The following is a 14,672-nucleotide window of genomic DNA, read 5'->3' as shown; positions in this document are numbered from 1 at the left end:
GCTATGCAAGAAACTCAGGCCCCACCCTCCTATCCCCAAGCATAGCAGGTGTTTCATAGGAAGCAGGCTCAGGCCCTGTGCAAAGACAGGATAACTAATCCTTCTGCACTCACATTCTATGAACCCTGCTGTTCACGCCCTTCCCCAGGAAGAAGGGGCATTTTCAAAATTAACAAGAAGGAATTGGAAATGCTACTACTATGGCCAGGCAGTGGACCTACATAGCACATTACATGGTGGGGTCTGTGGTCACTGTAATACAGCAGTGTCCAAAACAAATGTAATGGATAGCCACAGCCCCCCACTACCAGGCGCTGCTGCCTTCCACCAGGTACCAACCCCACCCAGCCCAGCACACACCCCCGCGAGATTGCTCATGGGAGCCAGGCCAGGGTTGAAGCCGTGCCAAATGAGCCGTCCCAGGGCTGAGGCCATATTGCTCGAGCCGCCCCATGGCTGGAGCCTGCCGGGGCTGGAGGTCCCGCCTCCACTCCTGCTGCCACGTGGTGCGGTGCATGTGCAGAGCAGCCGGAGGGGTGCCCCGTGTTCACCACGCGCCACTTCCCCATTCAACACACGTGGCGAATGGGAAGTGTATTGGACACCGTGACTATAATACATCCATCTTCAGTAAAATTTGACAGATCTGGATCCCTCAACATCTTCTGCTTAGATTCTCGGCTCCCATAGGATCTGCGGCACTGATGCGGAGAAAGCCCTTGTTCTCTCTGCCAGTGACTAACGCTGCATGCTGGGGCTTAAAATTCCTTCTTGACCCTCTGCCCTGTGATCCCCTCGCACTGAACCATTAGCCTTTTTTACTCAGTCTGTGCCTGCACGCAGGGAAAGAGCCAGTTTTAGCAGATTTGTCAGCGTCCGTATAGATTATTAATACGTTTTCATTCCTACAACAGTGAAGACAATATATTCCTCTCCTTGCCTGACGGAATGGGACCATCACCCTTCAGGAGAATTAGGCCCTATCTGGCCCATGACAACCCCGTGGGCTACAACTGAAAGTGGTGCCCCGTCAGCTAAGCAATAATGAAGCGGCTGAGCTGTACAGGCAGAGGCAGCTAGAACAGCGCAAGCAAAGACTGCTGAAAGGCAAGGGATGAGAAAGGAGCTCTGCTGAGAGAAGCAGTGCAGAGCAGGCCGGCAGGACCCATTAGGTAAGCAGGGGAATGGCCCTGTTACTGTAGGGAACTCTTTTTGCTTATAAATTACCCTGGTGAAATGGGCTAGTGAAGGGAGCAGAGTCCTTGCTCCTACTCCTTTTGCCCAGAGGCCTGCCTGTCCTTGAGCGCACCTCTTCCACTCTTTTGTGTGGCAGAGTCCTTGTGGCTCCAGCAAGGTGGGGCCCAGGATTCCTGGAGGTTTGACCCCCAACCTTGTTGTTGTCACCTAGGGCAGAGTTTCTTAAGCTTTTGGAGACCTTGGAACACCAAACAATAATATTTTTTATGCGGAACATCTATGAATGTTTAAAAAAAAATTGTTGTCAGACCGAAAAAAGCCAAACAGCAACACATACAGCAAAAACCAAATGAAGTAATTTAATCAGGTATCATAGCAATGAAGAAGTAACATTGTGTCTGGTTTTAATAATGCAAACTATATACCCTTAGTGTATGACATCGAAAAAAGTATCAGACGCTTCGCAGAACAGTTTAAGAAACACTGACCTAGGGCAGGGGCAAGGATGGGCTCTCTGCCTTGGATGTTTCCCAGACCCCACTGCATAAAGGTCAAAGCAAATGCAATTTATTAAACAGCAGTCAGTTAAAAAATTGAAGAATGGGAAAGATTAAAGGAAAACATGTCCCTCCACTCTGTGGCACAGGGACATCACAAACGGCAAGCTGTTGAACATAAGGGAAGTTAAGAATCAGTTCCTCATGTGCAGGGGTTAGAAAGAAGAGCCATGTTTTCCAATTCCATTAAAAAACTCAGCAATTCAAGAGCTGCAATGCATGTGAATATGAGACAGTCCTTAGTAAATAAAGTCAAACTGTACTTTTTGTAACCCCTATTTTAAGAATAGTGTAGGCACAATGATTTGTAATGTGATATGTGTTTACTGCAGGACGTTCACAAATTTTTACATATTCTGTTTCCTTACACTTTACATGTGTGTGTTTGTACCACTGTCTTCCTGACTTTCACTCCCACTCCCAAACCTTCTCTTTCTCTGAAGGATGCCAGCAGGTGTTATCCAGCAGTTTGAGATCCTATATAGTTTGCTATTTAGATATGAGTTTTTCATTTTTGGGCTTTTAGACATTCATTGTTTATCGAAAATAATCAGGAGGGTTGTTTGGGTTTTTTGTTTTGTTTTGTTTTGTTTTGTTTTGTTTTTTACTTTGCAATTATAGCATCAGGATCCACAAAGAATAATAGAAAACTAGAAGTGGAAGGGACCTCGAGAGGTCATCGAGTCCAGTCTCTTGCCCTCGCAGCAGGAGCAGTACCATCTACCAGTGCTGTCAGAAGGGTGAGGTGAGTGAGGAACTCTCCTCAGGCGCACAGCTGCAGGGGTGCGGCTAAGATGGCAGTGGTGCCATTTTTAAAAGCCATCTGAGCAGCGCCGTCTTGGTCACATGTGGCTCTTTAAGAGCCATTTTGCAGATCCAGATGCTGCCGCCTCCATCTGACTCCTCCTCTGGCTCCCTGCCTTGCCGCACCACACTGAAATGGAACTCAATTTAATTGGTTTAACAGATGGCCACTAAACCAATTAAATTGAGTTCCATTAGTTTAGTGCAGCAAAGTAGGGACTGCCCATGGTGCAGGTGGAGACCAAGAGGAGCCACTCGGAGGAGGAGGTGGCAGCAGTGGTGGCCTGGCAAAGGAGTAGCCAGGGCAGCAGCGGCAATGCACTGGTGCTTGGCTGCTTGTGTAAGGTAGGGTGGAGGGGTGGAGGGAAGAGGCTTGGGGCTGAGCGTGGGATTTAAGCCGGGTGGCAGTGGGGGAGCACCTTGGGGCCGAATGTCGAGACAGGCATTATACCTGAACAGGGAGAGGTGTCACACTGCTGGCAGGGGTGCCGGGTTTTGCTGACAAACTGTCAACAAAGCGCATTTTGCATGTAGACGCTCTGTGTTTCTTTCCGAAAAAAGCCCAGTGTTGCTGGAAAAATCCTCTCGTGTAGATGTGGCCTAGGTGACTTGTCGGGAGGGCTGAGTCCCAAAAGACCTGGTAAGAGAGAGAGAGAGAGAGAGAGCCCCCAGGAGATTCCTGACAAGATCCCCTTGCAACACTTCAGCTTGACACAAGAGGGTGCGACAGGTGGAGCACAGGGCACTTTACATAAGATCCTTACATAAGATTATTCTGTCATTGTCCATTATGGAGTTTCCTCCACCTTCCTAGTGAGCATGTTGTACTGGAATAGGTGCATCACTTATCTGGTTCAGTTTGGCAGTTCCCACATTCACATACGATAGAGATAAGATTTGCCTCTCTTGGAATTTAGTTTTATCTGCATTTGAAGTGCTCAGAGGAGCAAGAGACTCCAACCCATTTATTTTGTACTGTGGCAGTAGTACTGCTGCCCTCATTCTTGTCGTATTTTGTTGCAACTGTAATTTCTACAAATAGTCTCAGCCATGACTTGCACAAGGTCACAGGAGGGCTGGTGTTCAGATACATCAATAAAAAGTAACATATGGACAATAGTTTCCACTGGGAGACTAAATCTAGGACAGAAATGAGTGATAGCTATCTGAATGGGGAACAAAGCTTGTAAGCATCTAGGTCAGTAATGACCTGGACAGGTCCCCCAGTCCTCCACCAACACAGAAAATTCTTTTTGGAAAGTTTCTGGGTCTGACTTTGCTCTCACTTATATGAGGGTAAATCAGAACTCCATCAAGGACACTGGAGCTCAATTGTAAGCTGTTTTCATTATAAGTGGGTCTGAGTCAGATCTGTATTTTAATTTGGACCCTAATTTTATGTGCTTTTCTAGCAGAACAAGGATTTTGCATATCTTTAATAGCAAAATGTTTTTAAGTACATTAGATGCTGGAAGCCTGCTGAACAACCAGTGGGGCCCCTATTTGATCAAAATATGAAAGGAGCGATGAAGAATGACAAAGCCATTGCAGAGAGATTAAATGATTTCTTTGCTTCAGTCTTCACAGCTGAGGATGTTAGGGAGATTCCCAAACTTGCACCGTCCTTTGTGAGTGATGAATCTGAGGAACTGTCCCAGATTGAAGTGTCATTAGAGGATGTTTTTGAACAAATAGGAAAACTTAACAGTAACAAATCACCGGGACTGGATGGCATTCACACAAGAGTTCTGAAAGAACTCAAATGTGAAATTGCAGAATTATTAACTGTGATTTGTAACCTATCCTTTAAATCAGCTTCTGTACCCAATGACTGGAAGACAGCTAACATAACGCCAATGTTTAAAAAGGGCTCTAGAGGTGACCCTGGCAATTACAGATTGGTAAGTCTAACATCAGTACCTGGCAACTTAGTTGAAACAATTGTAAAGAATAAAATTGTCAGACACATAGAAGAACATACTTTGTTGGGCAAAAGTCAACATGGTTTCTGTAAAGGGAAACCATGTCTTACTAATCTATTAGAATTCTTTGAAGGGGGTCAACAAACATGTGGACAAGGGGGATCCAGTAGATATAATATACTTAGATTTCCAGAAAGCCTTTGACAAAGTCCCTCACCAAAGACTGTAGTGTAAATTAGGTTGTCATGGGATAAGAGGGAAGATCCTTTCATGGATTGAGAACTGGTTAAAATACAGGAAACAAAGGGTAGAAATAAATGGAACATTTTCTGAATGGAGAAGGGTAACTAGCGGAGTTCCCCAAGGATCAGTCCTAGGACCAATCCTATTCAACTTATTCATAAATGATCTAGAGAAAGGGGTAAGTAGTCAGGTAGTAGAGTTTGCAGACGATACTAAACTGTTCACAATGGTCAAGACAAAAACAGACTGTCAAGAACTTCAAAAAGATCTCACCAAACTGAGTGACTGGGCAACAAAATGGCAGATGAAGTTTAATGTGGATAAGTGTAAAGTAATGCACTTTGGAAAAAATAACCCCACATATACATTCAATATGATGGGGGCTAATTTAGCTACAACTAATCAGGAAAGAGATCTTGGGGTTATCGTGGATAGTTGTCTGAAAACATCCACTCTGTGTGCAGTGGCAAGCAAAAAAGCAAATAGGATGTTAGGAATTATTAAAAAAGGGATAGAAAATAAGCCACAGAATATTTTACTGACCCTTTATAAAACTATGGTACACCTACATCTTGAATACTATGTACAGATGTGGTCTCCTCACCTCAAAAAAGATATTTTGGCATTAGAAAAGGTTCAGAAAAGGGCAACTAAAATGAGTAGGGGTTTGGAATGGATCCTATATGAGGAGAGGTTAAAGAGATTGGGACTTCTCAGTTTAGAAAAGAGGAGACTGGGGAGGTATATGACGGAGGTATATAAAATCATGAGTGGTGTGGAGAGGTTGAATAAAGAAAAGTTATTTACATGTTCCCACCATATAAGAACTAGAGGACACCAAATGAAATTAATGGGTAGCAGGTTTAAAACTAATAAAAGAAAGTTCTTTTACACACTGCGCACAGTCAACCTGTGGAACTCCTTGCCGGAGTAGGCTGTGGAGGCTAGGACTATAAGAGAGTTCAAAGAGCTAGACAATTCATGGAGATAGGTCCATAAAAGGCTGTTAGTCAGGGGGTAGGAATGGTGTGCCTGGCCTCTGTTTGTCAGAGGCTTCAGATGGATGGCAGGAGACAAGTTGCTTGATCATTGTCTTCAGTCCACCCCCTCTGGGGCACCTGGCACTGGCCACTGTTGGCAGAGGGGATGCTGGGCTAGAAGGGCCTTTGGTCTGACTCAGTAATGACCATTCTTATCTTTCAGTGAATATGTTTCCTAATTTAAAAGGCAAAAGAGGATTTAAAAGAAAAATAATTTAGCAGGCAAAGTCCACCAAGGGCTTTAAAGCTTTTTTGTTTTGTTTTATTTTTTCCTGTCCTTGCACATCATTTTATTAGTAATAAGAAGCTCCATATTCAGACGTTAAGCTGATAATTTTGCCAACACACAATAGATCTCAGCTCATTTCCCAGTAGCTTTTTCAGCTCTGAAACGCTTACAGGACATACAACTTTCTTTGTCAGTGAAGTCCAAAAATAAAATTTTAAGGCATACACAAAGCAGCTGTGTTAAATAAGAATGCAGTTTTCTAAAGCTAACCATATTTGAAATTTAAAATGAGCTTTATTACACAGGTTCCATCCAACCAGCAAATAATTACGGAACAGAATAAAAATGAAAAGTTTAATTGAACCATGCTGAAACGGTCCTCTTAGAGACAGGTAACCCTTTTTTTTCCCGTTTGCTGCCCTGTTCCCAACACAATATAACCACTGGATTCTGTTTTTCTCTTAATTCTCTGAGGAAGTGGGTTTTACTCACAAAAGCTTATGACCTAATAAGTTTGTTAGTCTTTGAGGTGCCACAGGACTTCTTGTTATTTACCAAAGTGGACAGAACATGGCCACTAACACACATCCGCTCACTCCATTTTAGTCGCTGAGGCGTAGACCCGTCAGTCGGTAGCTTCTTCTTGTTTGTACTAGGGAAGTCCCATATTTAAGCTGTCTCATACATATCCTGACTTTTTTAAGAAAACGGGCAATTTGTCCCGATTTTGCAGGGCTCCTGTTCCCCTGCACCCAATGTCTTGGGGCAGCAACTCCTGCTGCTTGGGAGCTCCTCTGTGGGGCAGTTGCCCCTTTCCTTGGCACCCATGGTGGCAGCTCCTGCTGCCAGGTAGCCCCTCCAGGGGGCAGCTGCCTCATTCCCTGACATCCCGCCCTACACAGAGGCAGCTTCTGTTGCGGGAAGCTCCTCTGCAGGGTGGCTACACCATTCCCCTGCCCCCTGCCAGGAGGCTGTGGAGTTCCCATCCCTGGTGCCTCACCAGGAGGCGTCAGCCCCCATCACTGAGGAGCACTGACCGAGAACAACAGCCACCCATCCCCGGAGGCGGATGTCCTGTATTTGCCATAGGGCGATGTGGTCACCCTACTTCTTGTTATTTGTGAAGCTGCAGACTGACGCTTCTAACCCTCTGAGACAAAAATGGAGTGAGAGGCCGTGTTCTGTCCACTTCGGTAAATAATGTTTATTTCTAGATTGTCAGGACAGTAAACCAAGAAGGGTTTAAAAATATACAGCTCCCATTTTAGCAGCAGAGCTGCCTGTCTCTGGGGCAGGTCTATTTGGTGTCGATAACTTATACTTTATAAAAGAATTATAAGTTATTTTTCACTGAGCTTATCTTAAATTAAATCAGCTGTAGTTGCTGGACCAACAGCAATGCATTTGTTTATTATGTTAGCTATGTACAGATAAATGATAACTTAAGACGGAGGTGAGTAAACGTCTTACGTTGGGCCCCCCCCTTTTCATCCGTACAATTAGCCAAGCCCCCCACAACCTGTCTAATAAAATCCAAACCAATGGAAATTTCTGTTATGTTGATATGAAAAAAAAAAAAAAAAAAACCAACCCGCCCCGCCCTCAGCATGTGCCTGTCTATGTGAGACAGCGACATAAACTGCAATGGTGCAAGGACAATGCACACAATATAGATGGAGGCAAAGCATGTTTGAAGAGCCACCTTCCCCAGCCCTCCCACTATTTAGAGAGCCCTCCCAACTCCAGCAGTCCCAGGTAGTTCATGCTGCTGTTTCAAGAGCCTGGCCCAGCTTAGGAGAAAAAACAACAGCAGCAGCTCCCTGGGGTTTAAGAGCCTCCCCATCCCCCCACCTTTTCCAGCCCTCCCACGCAGCCTTTTAAAGTGAACGAACTAAACAAAAGATCAACACAATTGTACTTAAAACGAAAGCCTGGACTCTGTTGGGAAGCTGACCCAAGGGGCTGTGCCAGTAAAAGTTTACCCCCACTCTGCAAAATGTGAGGGGAGACCAGAAATGACAGCAGAGACTGGGGGGGACAGGGAGGCAGGCAGCTGAGCCAAGAGAGGCTGCAGGGAGGCAACAGAGCGCTCCCACAGGTGTGGGGGACCGGAAATTAAACCAGCCCTCTGCCAGGGAGCAGGCAGAGAGCACACGACCACAGCACGGCTGGGCACAGGAGCTAAGGAGAGAAAGCGGCAGGACCCCGCGGGGACGGCAGGGAGCTGATTGTGCTGAGCCTGCTTTTGAAATTTTGTACCCCCCCCAAGGGGTGTGCCCCCCACTTTGTGCACCCTGACTTATGACATGGAGTTCATATGTCACGTCCAAGATATCACTGTCAAGTCCAATGGACGTTCTCTTTTGATTAACAGCGTAACACTGGATTCTGATGGAAATTAAGAAAAAAAAATCTTCCCAAAACATATACAAAGGGTGGGGAGCCTCTGGTCAGCAGGTCAGATGAAGATTCTTGCTTAATTTTACCTGGATCATGGCAGTTTTCTGTGCTGTTAGCAAGAGATCCTGAGCCTTCAGTTCCTACCTTGCTGGGCTGGAGCTGTGAGCATCACTTCCAGGTCATGGTGATCAAGGAAGCTCACCACTTTGATTGCAGGCACCACCCCACAGCTCTCATTGGCCAGGAACTACAGCCAATGAGAGCTCTGGGAGCAGAGCCAGCTGCAGGCAAGGGCAGCATGTGGAGCTGCTGCCTCTCACATTTTTTTCCCAAGAGCCACAGGGCCTTGTCAGCTGCAGGTTCTTCTGGGAGCAGCAGTCATGTGGGGCTGAGGTAGGTTGGGAGCTTGCCTTAGCCCTGGTGTGCCACTGAATGTGGGCAAAGACCCACTTCATCAGAAGCATGGTGGCTCTTTGCCCACAAAAACTCGCCAGCTGATGCTCCAATAGATCTGTTAGTCTATCAGGTGCCAGAGGACTTCTTGTTCTTACGGATGCAGACTAGCCCAGCTACCCTTCTAATACTCAAAAATAGTGTTATGTGTAAGATAACAACAGAAAACATTTCATAAAAATGGTCATTCGGTGAAGGATGGACAGCGCTCACTGAACAGTAACTATGCGATATTGCTTTGTAGCTTTGTTATTCAGTTTGTAGCCCCATTTGAAGAGAGATTTAAAAAAACTGGGACTTCTCATCTTAGAAGAGAGGAGACTAAGAGATGGATATGATAGAGGTCAATACACTCTTGACAGGTATGGAGAAAGTGAATAAGGAAAAGTTATTTACTTGTTCTCATAAGAACTAAAGGACACCAAACCAAATTAATAGGTAGCAGGTTTAAAAGAAACAAAAAAGGAAGTTTTTCTTCACACAGTGCAGTCAACCTGTGGAACTCCTTGCCAGAAGATGTTGTGACAACCAGGAGTTTATCAGCGTTCGAAAAAGAACTAGATAAATTCATGGGGGTTAAGTCCATCGGTACTTATCAGCTAGGATGGGTAGGAATGGTGTCTCTAGCCTCTGTTTGTCAAAGCCTGGAAATAGATGACAGGAAAGGGAATCACTTAGGATAAGTCTAGGCTTGCAGGAGCCAGGGCTAGTCAGTTTCCTGGTTCCCAGAGTGGTGGGGAGCCAGGAGGCAAAAGAGACAGCCTGGTTCCTGTCTCCTTACCACTTGCAGGACACAGGAAACTGACCAGCTCATGGCTGTTCAGTTTCCCGGATCCTGCCAGTGCAGGGCAGGTGGGAGTCAGGCTGATGCTTTGTTCCCAGCTTCCCTCCACTTGCGGACCTGGGAAATTAAAAGTTTTCCCCGTCTTCCCCAAGCAGCGTGGCTGTCAGGCTGACAGCCATGTGGCTGAGAGAAGGCAGGGAGAAGGGGCTGCAGAGCAGCTTCAAGTTGCGCTTAACTCACGTTAAAGCAATTTACATGGAACTTGAAGCCGTGTATGTCAAGAGTTTACTGTGTAGAGTTTTTTTAATGCAATTGTGACAGATGCAAGATCTTGGCATGTAGAGACTTCAAAAGAACATGATGTTGAGATGTGCCAGATACTACAGGCATTATGATTGATTGGTAATAAAGGTTTGTATTTGTAAATGTTGTATGTTTGGGCTGGTGTTAATTCCATGGGTGAGGGTTCCCAAGCTTCCCCCAAAAACTAAAATCAGTGGTGGATAACAGCTACAAGATCTGCTCAACTCCTGAGACGTATCATCTCTTGGGGGAATTGTGTGTGTATATATACAGGTTGAGACCAGGTTCAAGAGGCCCAGGAGCAAAAGAATTTACGGAATTAAGGGTCAGCCTTAACTAGCTAAATCCCTCCTTTTGACTCAAAAACTGACAGGATGTAATGAAGATGGCAGAAGATTTAAAGGACTGAAACCTTCCAGGGTCTCCAAAAGGAAGACACTAGTGGTTGGGCTTTTAGAGATAGAAGAAGAGAAACTGCAACTAGAGAGGGCAGACAGTTTGTAATTTGATGATAGGCTTTCTCAAATGCTTTTGTCTTGAAAATAAATGTATTGTGCTCAGTAAAAGTTGCCTGGTCACTGGTAATCCTATCTCCGTCTCCAGGAGAGAGCAAACAGGCAAGGCTGGACTAAGGCTAAACCTGTTAGAACAATTGCCGTGAAATACAGAGACGCCAGAACCCTCCGTGGTTGGTCTGGACTGAGAGGTGAAGGTACCTGCCCACACAGACGTGAAGGCCGGAGACCTGAGATTTAAAGGGGCACCCTTGAGACTACAGAGGAGCACTTACTTCGAGAACTGAGACAGTAATTTCTAAGTAGCTTTTTAATGAAAAACAAATTTATTTCTCTGAATCCTCCATGAGTCAAGTGACAGGCAGCTCCCACATGCCAGACCTCTACCTTATGACTAATGGCATAAATGCAAACCGTAGCTGGCTATTTCGTCTCTGTGTGAACCAGGAACACTAAGGATGAGAGAGGGTTTGTCAGAGGAGTCACAGCTACCTATGTGCTAGATAGCAAAGGAAAGCTGAGATTCAGAAATTCTGGGTTCAGATACAAGCTCTGCAGAGGGGCATTCTCTTTAATGTTAGGGTGTGTCTACACTAGGAACTAACTTTGAAGCTAACTTCAAAGTTAGGCACTATATCCAAGTAGCCAGCAGAGAGTCTACACCCCTTTTCCCTTACTTCAAAATTAACTTCAAGGTAGGGAGCCTAGCTTCAAAGTCCTTACTCCATTCCCAGGAATGAAGTAGTGCCCTACTTCCAAGTTTAACTTCCAAGTAGTGTGTGTGTAGACACTCAACTTTGAAGTAAGCAACTTCAAAGTTATTTTTGTAGTGTAGACACAGCCTTATAGACATTTCGGCCCCTATGCCCCAGCTTCCATCCCTGTTTCTGTTCCTGTCTAGTCTCTCCTTTGACTGCTATTCTCCCTTTGTTCCTATTTTCTATCCCCAGCTTCTGTCCATATTACCACAGTCCCTCTTGTCCCTACACTAGTGCCCTGGTCCTTTTCTTCTCCTATTACTTCTAGCCCCACCTCTGGTCTTTACTCATTAGAGACAGGCTGTATGCTTGTCGTCTTCCACACTGCTTGGACATTAGCAGGTCCCTGGAAGCACAGAAGAGACAGGCCTACTGCTCTCATTCAGGATAAATTCCATACTTGAGTAGTAAAGACCTCTGTACTCTTCAGCATCGTATAAAGTGACAGTTTTCCATGCCCTGTTTTGGTTTATGGCCAGCCTGCGGAACGCATTTCTGGACACCTATGCATTTGATCATGTGCACGTTTTGAAAATGCATGTTTTGTTTTTTAATGGGAAACATTAAGGTTTCTTGTGTGCTTATTTTTTAAAGAGACATTTGAAAGGTTAGAAACTTTTTTTCCAGGATAAAATGAGGTTTTAAGACATTTTAAATAGTTTACTAAACAGAGGAATCCAGTATGAAGACAAATGTATTAGCAGACCTTTTAAAGAGAGTTTGATACATTTCTTGAAATAAATAGATGAAATATTAGTAACAGAACATATGTTTGTACAGAAAAGAAAACTGGGCTGGGATTAAGCAAGATACAAAGTGAGAGAGGCTGTAGAAAAGCAAAAGCCTTCCAGCCTGTGACAGAAAGAGAGAAAAAGTGAGAGAGGCTGCAGAGTTTCAAAATACCTGGAAAGCAAGAAAAGCCTGTGTTGCTGACCGAGAGGCAGAGAAGAGAAAAGTGTGTGTGTGTGGTGGCAGGGGAATAGTACACCCATTCAGCTGTTCCTAGACAAAGCTAGTAATTCCAGGACAGCCACAGGTCTTGCCTGAGTCAATCAGATGCTATTCTCTAGATGCGTTAGAAGTGAATGTTTCTGAATACGCCAAGAGCTGTGTTATCTCTGATTTTTATCGCCTCTGACCAGGATGAACTTTCTCGTGTTGCACATCACTTGCATATTGATGCACATAACAAAATTCGTGATGTGGGGTTGGGACCAAGGGGTTCTGAGTGTGGGACCGGCCTCCGGTGGTTGGTGTGCAGGAGTACAAGGGCTCTGGCTGTGGGTGCGGGCTCTAGGGTGGGTCTGGGTTGAGGAACTTAGGGATGGGGCAGAGGGTTGGAAGCAAATGCGCTGGCTGGGGAACAGGCTCTGGGGTGAATGGGAGGTTTGGGGAGCTGGGAGGGGGGCTCTGGGCCGGGGGTTGGATTGCAGGAGGTGGTACAGGCTCTGGGCTAGGAGTGTGGGCTTTGGGATGGGACCATGGAGTAGGGTTATTTCCAGTACAGCACTATCTCCAGATATGAAGAAGTGTGTCTGCCCCATGAAGGCTCATCACCTAATAAATTACTTTGTTAGTCTTTAAAGTGCTACAGGACCTCTGGTTTGTTTTGTGAAGATTCAGACTACCACGGCTGTCTCTCTGCCTCTAAAACAGACAATCATAGCAGTCTTTACTGCATTTGTCTGTCATGTAGGCCTCACAGTGACCAAAGAGCTGACCCTTCAAGCAGTGGAAAATGGTTTTTACAACAGCCCTGACACTATCAATCTTAATGCCATCTTTAATGATTTGTTGTCCAGACTCCTTCCTTGTCAGTCTTTTTTTTTTTCCCCAAAAAAAGTGTCTTCATGCAAAACCAGCATGTGCATATGAGGTTTATTCTTCTGAAAGGCTGGCTGTCTTTGTCTGTCAAAGGCAAAGAAAAAATAGGGTTCATATTTTTTTCTTGTTGTGGTAATTGAAAAGTAAAGCAGAAAAGAAAGCCACTCCTTTTACCTTGTCCATTCCATCTTCTGTTTCTGAACTGTTTTCATCCTCAGGAGCAACTGTTGGGTACTGCGTGTCTCCCCATATTATCTGTCTTGGATTCCTGTTGTTAAAAACAAACGTATAAATGTATTTAAACCTTTATGATTTTAAATTAATTTATTTTAAAATCTCAACTGTTTTACCTCGTCATGCACTGTAGGCTCAGTTTTGAATCTTGTGGCACCTTGCTGCACACTGAAGCCATGACTCCGGACAGACCTGATTTGGTTATCTGGCAAAAAAGAAAGCATATTTTACATTTTTAATATTTTTGTTGTGTGTGAGAGCCTAAAATAAAACAAAAACAAAACAAAACAAAACAAAACAAAACAACCTTTGTTGCCTTTTCATAACAGTGTTGCCACCTGCATATGAATCACTGGTCACTGCTTCACTGTCCTCTGAGGATCCCATAGCTGCTACATCGAGACGTATAGGTGGCTCCTCTTTCTCCTTCTATAAAAATATAAAATTATTTAACTGCTTTTAATTTTGCAACCATTTGTTATAATATAATATTGGATTCCTTACCTCTGTCCCAAACAGTGCCTGCCCCGTAGCTGGCAACGGATCTCTCTGCAGCCTGTCCTGAAGTACTTGTGCATTTTTTCCCCCATTTTGAACCAGACTCTCGCTGTTTTTTCAGTTCAATATCTGGCTGGAATGTGGGGTTTGGTAATCGGTACCGCTTCGTCAGCAAAGTAAGTGCATATGGGTTGTCTCTTTCGAGCATATGCTGGTGCACTAAAAGACAATTCAGGCTTCCTGGAGTCTTGTAAAAGGTCATGCTCACAACCTATAGGTTCCCAATTTAAAAGTTCTTGCAAAAAACATGTTTTTATGCGCATGGATCAAGCACACACTGATTGGTTAGAATATTTTAAATGACGTGTTTAGCAAAAGAAAGGCTTTAAAAATAATAATAATTAAAAAAAAACCCAGGGCAGTGGTCGATATCCACTCCTCTAGGCACATTATAACTGGTTCAAACAACAAGAACTCCTGTGGCATCTTACAGACTAACAGATATTTTGGAGCATAAGCTTTCGTGGACAAAGACCCGTTTAATCAGAAATGGGTTTGTGCCCGTGAAAGCTTATGCTCCAAAATATCTGTTAGTCTATAAGGTGTTACAGGACTTCTCATTGTTTTTGTGGATACAGACTAACATGGCTACCCCTTTGATATTTATAACTGGTTCAGGAAAATGAAATTCTGGGACATATCTAACGAATAGCTTTTGATTGGCTCTGGCAAGGGATTCAGCTTATCTAAGGCTGATTGTCCTGGAATTACTGGCATTTGGCTAAGTGACAGCCAAAGACATAAGCCGGTTTCTTCTTCCCTTTACAGTTTGATTAGTGACACAGGCTTTTCTTTCCTGTTCTAAAGCTTTCTCTGCAGTATTTCTCACTTTAGATTCTCTCTCTTAGTGC

The 14,672-nt window shown here is 44.5% G+C and overlaps 1 protein-coding gene and 1 long non-coding RNA gene across 5 annotated transcripts in view; both read right to left on the bottom strand.

The window, feature by feature from the left end:
* The window catches only part of FBXO40 (F-box protein 40), a 39,987-nt gene that overhangs the window by 21,526 nt on the left and 3,789 nt on the right, over positions 1-14,672 (bottom strand). The window contains exon 2 of one of the 3 annotated variants that reach the window (XM_075001263.1): positions 3,010-3,195. The exons of the other annotated variants lie outside the window; for them this stretch is intronic. Coding sequence (XP_074857364.1) covers positions 3,010-3,195 — 186 coding nt within the window. The remainder of the gene's footprint in view (positions 1-3,009; positions 3,196-14,672) is intronic. 3 annotated transcript variants of the gene reach the window in all.
* LOC142016872 (uncharacterized) lies at positions 10,662-14,258 on the bottom strand. Of its 2 annotated transcripts, none has more exons than XR_012646404.1 (5): positions 13,768-14,258; positions 13,571-13,692; positions 13,380-13,468; positions 13,204-13,297; positions 10,662-13,113 (listed from the first exon to the last, which is right to left on the bottom strand). It is a non-coding gene; the product is annotated as an uncharacterized LOC142016872 (long non-coding RNA). The 2 variants fall into 2 exon arrangements; XR_012646405.1 differs by having other exon boundaries at positions 13,602-13,692.

Source organism: Carettochelys insculpta, chromosome 1 (assembly GCF_033958435.1).
Source record: "Carettochelys insculpta isolate YL-2023 chromosome 1, ASM3395843v1, whole genome shotgun sequence".
Lineage (NCBI taxonomy): Eukaryota > Metazoa > Chordata > Testudines > Carettochelyidae > Carettochelys > Carettochelys insculpta.
The sequence above is the reverse complement of the archived record's forward strand: the minus strand, read 5'-3'. Positions and strand labels throughout refer to the sequence as shown.